Source organism: Seriola lalandi, unplaced genomic scaffold, assembly GCF_002814215.2.
Source record: "Seriola lalandi dorsalis isolate HSWRI2012SDOR001 ecotype SW California unplaced genomic scaffold, Sedor1 jcf7180002054748, whole genome shotgun sequence".
Classification (NCBI taxonomy): Eukaryota; Metazoa; Chordata; class Actinopteri; order Carangiformes; family Carangidae; genus Seriola; species Seriola lalandi.
This window is the reverse complement of record NW_019525301.1, coordinates 45,605-52,531: the sequence shown is the minus strand read 5'-3', so window position 1 is coordinate 52,531 and position 6,927 is coordinate 45,605. Positions and strand designations below refer to the sequence as shown.

At 38.3% G+C, this 6,927-nt stretch overlaps 1 protein-coding gene across 1 annotated transcript; it reads left to right on the top strand.

The window, feature by feature from the left end:
• The first annotated feature begins 379 nt into the window (after positions 1-379).
• Positions 380-6,085, top strand: mdfic2 (MyoD family inhibitor domain containing 2). Its single transcript, XM_087178879.1, has 3 exons — positions 380-476; positions 3,365-3,586; positions 5,829-6,085. The coding sequence occupies exons 1-3, from the start codon at positions 380-382 to the stop codon at positions 6,083-6,085; spliced, it is 576 nt and encodes a 191-aa protein (XP_087035005.1).
• Positions 6,086-6,927: the final 842 nt, after the last annotated feature.

The window sequence follows — 6,927 nt, the reverse complement described above, 5'->3', positions numbered from 1 at the left end:
GGGGGGAAATAACTCAAACTAATAAAATGTTGCTGACTTTGTCTCAGTGATGTTTTGATAGGAGTGGATCTCCAGTATTTTTGCCAACGTCATTGGAACATTGGAGAGGCTTGCAGTACAGTAGGCAGCAGGCCAAATGGACCCTTTGCAATGTAAAGGATAATTTGTCCTGGATGCTCTCTGCTTTGCTTTGAAGTAAACAGCTGCCTCCATAGCCAGCACCAGAGGAGAACCTAACCCTGGGAGCTGACGAGTGCATGAAGACGCCGAGCTGTGGTAACACTGTGTTAGACACTGGCCTCAGTTGTGTGCAGCCTCATGTTTTTGACTCGAGGTAATCAGGTTTGTCATACGAAGTACATTTTCTATTTGTGATGCAATGGACCAGATGGCAGATGAAATGACTCTGACAGCCGATGTGAAAGACAAAGGCAGAGTAAACACTGCTGAGGAGAGCTCTAGCTGTGTGAGAGGAGGTAAGTTAACGTGACTCAGGACTATGGAAAAAAATACAGGCATCAATATTGAGCCTTCGTGTTTCCTGTAAATCTGTCAGAGTTATATACAGTCGTCAGTGTCTTCCTTCCTGTTCCTGGTACTGAAGCAGTTGCTTGAGTCTACTGACTACAATCTTGTGCTAGATATTTGATGTGAGAAATCTTTAAAAAGTTGCACGGTTCGAGAACAATTTCTCCAACAAATCATATTTTGCAGCAATGAAACAAATGGATTTTGTCAGTCGCTTGCTTACATACATTCCTTAAATTGTGTCGATGTTTTCTCTTCGATGGTTCTGATGTGCTGCAAATTCGAGTTTGCATTTTGATTTAAAACATGAAGTGAAATTATCTTCAGATCCACCGCTCTGAGTAACTGTGGTGTCTAATGAGTGAGTACGGCTCGGCGAAACACTGGAACAAAACCTGAAAAATGCATAGTGTGCCTGCAGGCCTTATTTCTCTATCAGCTAATGGTCATGGGCACGGACTAGCTGTGCTTCTTACTTAATTCATTAGATAACCCGGGAGCATCATGCTGCTTCTCAGCTCAAACATACATGCAGACGGCACTGATTTTGACTTGTTGTACTTCAAATACCAATCCCTGCCTTCACTTCTCCTTCAATCACTGCGAAATGACAGATAAAAACACAGACACTTCTAATGAGAGATAAAAAGAAACTTCCAGCTGACAAAAAGTGATAACAATAGGTGATATTTTGAGCTTTTTCACTTCATATGTATTAAAAACAGCTAATGAAATCTTAAAAATGGCCAATACAGCCCTGAGCAACGTCCATTTGTATCTCTCTTTCAACAATTTAGGTAAGACAAATACAGTTTATTCGACTTACAAAAATGTGTCCAGAGTGTGAATAAATCATTAGGCATTAAATGTTAAATAAAACAGAGAAAGGAACGGTGAATAATTCATTTCAAATAGGTGGTGAAAAAGTAAACAGACTGCAGCCAGCGCAATAATTCATTAATATCTATTTAAATCAGATGTTAACAAACAAATCTACTCCTGCACTCAAGAAACTCCACAGCCTAACTCCACATTCTGTGGTCTGATGTTCTGGAAATTTCCTCAGCACATTTCAGGTACAGACTGTACATTTTTACTGTGAGCAGTGTGGGTTTTATACATTTTCATGGTGCCCATCTGGTCACTTAACAGCTGTTTCAGAGGCAAAAGCAGTAAAACCACTGACCTGGTGTATCACACATCTTGATTGTGATATTTACACACTGTGAAGCTTCACTAATCTGTTTCTCTATGTTGTGGCTGTGATTGTAAGTAAAGCTGTTCTTTAAGGTCTGGTGATAATGGACAGTTGTCAATTTTGTGTCAATCAATAATTTCCATGCAAGATTCCTCATTCCTCTTTCATTGGTATTCCAAGCGCTTATTAAGCTTTGGATACTCTCAACTATTAAGCTATTAATAATACCATTATTTCAACTTTGCACTGATTGTAAAGTAATTTGAAGTCAGAAAAAGTCTGTGTGTGCTGCTGAGTCATCATCATTGGTCAGATGGCCTGACGCTGCTAGGTGGAATTTTTCCTTTACATTTGGACAGAGCCAGGCTAGCTAGTTTCCATAGCTGTGACCAGGAGTCCATTAGCTTAGTGTAACATCAAGACTGGAAACAGGGAAACAGCTAACAGCTCTGTCCAAAGGTAAAGAACAGAAAACCATGAGGTTGCTCGCCCTGATCAAATAACCCCAAATTTCAGTATCGTTTTAAACAAATTAAATGAACAAGATGCTAATTGGCAAGCTTTAGTGCCAATTTATCCTAGGCTAACCACCTACTTGGTCTAGCTCCATATTTAGCATACACATATGACTGTTGCATCACATCTTCTTATCTGACTCTCAGCCAGAAAGGGAATAAACGTATTTCCCAAAATGTTGAGTTATTCCTATGAAAAAAAGCCTGTGCATCATGCAATTAAATCTACTTTTTTGTTATTATTCACTAATTTCAATCCCAAAACTGTTTAGGCAATTTCATTTAATCATTTAAGGCTTTAATTGATCTCAGTTTGATTCCCACTGCCTATACGCAGTCACCCTTTCTATTGTGTCACTAACCCTAAAATAATCTCAAAAGTCTGGTTTTACTGGAAAGCTGTTGTGTCCTGTGAGGGTAAGAAAGCTGTTTAAATGTGTTTATGTGCTGATGGAAAGAAACTCTGGACTATGTTGATATGTAAATGCTCAACTTTGTGTTGAACGTGGAGATAGCTAAAAATATTGGATGATTTTCAAAACTGTACACAGGATTATCATCATGTCATATTGCATAGTATTGTGCCGTATTGTGTGACAGTATATTGTATCATATAGAATACAATCGTTTTGTATTTTATCTAGAATTGTATAATTTTGTATCATATAATTTAAATAGCATTCTTTCATATTGAATTGTATTGTGTTAAATTGTATTGTGTCATAGCATGTGTTGTAACGTACCCTATGAAATCGTACTGTTTCAAATTGTATCATGTCATTCTATCATATCTTATCAATTTGTGTCATACCATGTTCTAATGTGTCATCAAAGTATATTGTTTAATATCAGATTGTATAATATTGTTTCGTATCATATTGTGTTATTATATTATTATATTGTGTTGTTTCCTATTTTATCAGCAGCTTTAAAACATCTGCAAATCAGGCCAGTTGGACCAGTGTTGCTTGTGTCGGTCTGTAAGACTTTGTGTGCCCACACTGGCACATGCTGAGGTTATGGTCTTTAAGTCCTCAATCAAATTGTACTTGTAAAAATTATAAACTGTACCTGTCGCTAACAGATGTGTCTTTGTTTATTTAAAATTTTGTCTCCTGGACAGAAAGGATCCAACATGAGGATCAAGTCAGCAACTGGAGACTCAATGCAGCTGTAGAAACTGAGCCTGGGGACAGCAGTAGAGAAACAGATGCTCAGCGGCCCAGAGTGTGTGACAGCTTCTCTCCCCCTCTGTTCTCTTTGAAAATGTACCTGAGGAGATCTTCCTCTGCAGCATCATCCAGCATAGACCCTGTGTCGTCTTCTCAGCAGAGCAACAAGGGAGGTTAGTGACACCAGCATTTCTTCAATCCCCCCATGTGATGCCCTCTAACTACACACAGATGCCAAACCCGTCCAGATAAACACACATTGAAATCATTTCAGGCAAGAAAAAAACTTTTGTTGAGTCCTCAGTATAACTGTTATGAAATTAACTTTTTCATCCAAACACAGCTTTTCCACTGATGAAATAAACGATTATTAATATGCAGAATAATAATGCCACAGACAGAATACGAAATTTGACAAATTGCAAGCTTTATGCCTCACCATGCTGTGAGAATGCTTAAATACAGTTCATATAATCAATTATGAAAATGTGTGAATAATTTAGAAACTGAAACTACAGCAAAAAAGAGAAAGACTAATGCAAAAAATGGCCACCAAAGTAGACTCTAGATGCAGCAGCATAACTGATTACAGTGCAGACTGTTTATATTCTTATGCACTTGTATTAAATTAAATATTAAATAAGTCATTTTAAAATAACTAATTTTAATTAAAGAGATAGTTCAACATTTTAGGAAATAATCTTATTCACTTTCTTTCTAAGGGATGAGAAGATTGATGTTATAGTATCATGTAAGGAGCTAGAGTCAGGATGTGGTTAGCATAGCTTAGCATAAAGACTGAAAGCAGGGGGAAACAGCTAGCCTGGCTTCTTTCCAAAGTTCAAAAATACATTTACCTACACTGCTAAAGTTCACTAATAAACACATTGTGTCATGTTTGGTTAATCCATGTAAAAATGACTGTGGTTTTAGAAGGATTCAAGTGCTTGAACTACCACTACAGTGGTAGCCAGATATTACCAGTGAGCACTGGTTTTAGTATGCTTGTACGCACAGGCACTATGGAAACCTCACTGCAACGACAGGACTTTAGGAAGTTGCACTGTTGTTCACAAGGTTGCTAGATCCAGTTGTCACTAGTCAAGTTGGGATTGTATGTAGATACATACTATTTTTAGGCATGTTAAACACCTGAGCAGGGACAGCATGCAGGAGAGGGCACATGTGGACGGCGGCTGTGTCTCAGGCAGTAGAGTGGGTCGTCCAATAAGTGGAAGGTTGCAGGTTGGATTCGTGGCTCCTCCAGTTTATGTGTTGAAGCGCATTTGGGAAGATACTGAACCCCCAGTAGTGAGTGTGCACACATAGTAGTGAAGTGCTGAATGTTTAAGGAAAAATGTGAATGTGGCCTGTAATGTAAAGCCATCGTTGTTTATAAACCTAGTGCATCTCTTTTTTTTTTTATTTTACAAATTTAATCTAATATTCATCAAATTTGCGAGATATGCATGAATGACCCTGAAAAAAGTAGTTTTTTTTACAAATTCTAGAAGACTTGGCCGATTTGATGGCAGCTGATATAATTTCTAAAAGCATTGTGTCATTGCAATCACATTCAGAGGATATATGCTGATCACAAGTACAACTGAACGAGTACAAGTGAAATTTGATGGCGGCTTGCCCATATAGAAGCAGCCTAATGAATTTACATGACCATAAGTCAGTGGTCATCTGTATGACTCAGTTAAAAATGTGCATAATTATACAAAGCCTTAAAAGATAGGGCCCATAAAGGATATTCTAAAATATATAAAATAGAATGATCGTCTATTTCAAAATGTATTTTGATGCAGATTAGGCTTTAGATGCAATGCGATTCAGAACTTTCTCAGATTTGAATGACAGATTTAGAGGATTGTGCACCACTGGCAGAGGTATACACTGTACTTGCTCTAGATTCTTTGCAACACAAGTCATAAGGTCTCTCCTACATCATGTCTTTGGTGAGTAACTGTCTGTTCATGGTCAGTCTCCTTTTGATGATCTCACACTTCATTGCACCCATGGGGCCACCATTTGGCAAAGGCTGCTGGGAAGACACATTGCATTGTTTCACTGCAATCACTTCGCAAGTTGGAAATGCTCCTGGCAAGGTATACAAGGGAGACTTCTAGTAATTGATTATGTCTACAAACAGCTTTCTTGCTTGTCTCTCTGTGAGGGAGCGAGGCATGATTTCCTAAATTATGCATGTATAAAGGAAGGAAAGGAGGCTTTTAAAATGTTATAAGATATAAGTGAAGACAAGCTGCTCTTACAGCAACACAAATGATTTATGTCCCAAGATATGGTTTAAACATCCCACATTATTTCAAAGAGGTCACTGTAAACGTGTGAAGGGATTGAAGGCTTTTATGAAGCCAAAGAATTTACCTGACTGCGTGTGTTCCTCAGTTGACTGTGCAGGAATGGTCCTGAACTGTCTCTTCTGCCGCTTCTACGATATGATCGGCATGCTGCCGGACTCCTGTGAGAGAGTTGCCCGTCACTGCTGCCCAAACTACAAACAGGTCCTCACAACAGCGGAGTCTACACCCAGCAGTGATGATGACTCTCACATTGACTTGGACTTTGGTCTGTTCAGTTCATGTCATGATGCAAGTGACTGCCTGGAGCTGGCTATGGAGGTTTCTGAATTATGCTACCACTAAACCCATACTAATCACCAATCACCACAAGCAACCTGGATGGATAATCAAAGATCGACTGTCTAAGGGTTAAAACACAAATAAATACAAGGAAAATAACATTGAAGCTGTTACGTTTGTGATATTAAAATGAAAATAAATATATACATTATCCATTTGTGTATGCATGTGACCTTGTGTTTATATGTGTCCTGGGAACTGTCAAAATTAAACAAAATGCAGGTACGAATCACACCTGTGTTTCTTGCCATGGCATGTCAAAATAACATCATGAAATATTTGAGGTATGCAGTAGAAATGTGAATGTAACTGTTGGTAGCTGTGGGTTAGCATGTTCCTGCTGTTTACTGGAAAATTCCTTTTCAACGCAGATAAGCATGACCTCAATTTTACACATGTAATTTAAAAAATGAATTAACATAAATACAAAATGTAAGTACATTACATATTGCATTCATTTGGATGATGCTTTTGTCCACATAGCGATTTACAATAAGCGCATCAAAACCATGTAAATACAGTCACTCTGATCTATTGCACTGTGGCCCTTTAAAGGTGCTTCATGTAAGTCTTCTTTGCTGCTGTGGTTTCTTGCCGGGAGCGGGTGGTGGTGGGGATAACGGTCGGAAGGTAGAAATAAATGCAAAAAAAAAGGGTTGCTTTTCACTTCTGGAGACAGCTCTTGGCGAAGTGAAGTTTGATGCTGAACATTTCTTGTAGACTGGTAAATAAACATCTGTTAATTCTAATGTTGGATACCTAAACTTCCAAATAGCTCCTTTAAGCAAAGTAGGTACTTGTTCTCTTTGTTAACATAAAATGGAGGAATTTAGCAATCATAGAAC

Bases quoted from the DNA above. Each gene is read 5' to 3' on its own strand.
- mdfic2 (XM_087178879.1), top strand. From the start codon at position 380: ATGGACCAGATGGCAGATGAAATGACTCTGACAGCCGATGTGAAAGAC. The intron at 477-3,364 runs GTAAGTTAACGT...TCTCCTGGACAG, and splicing joins CTCTAGCTGTGTGAGAGGAG to AAAGGATCCAACATGAGGAT. The intron at 3,587-5,828 runs GTTAGTGACACC...TGTGTTCCTCAG, and splicing joins TCAGCAGAGCAACAAGGGAG to TTGACTGTGCAGGAATGGTC.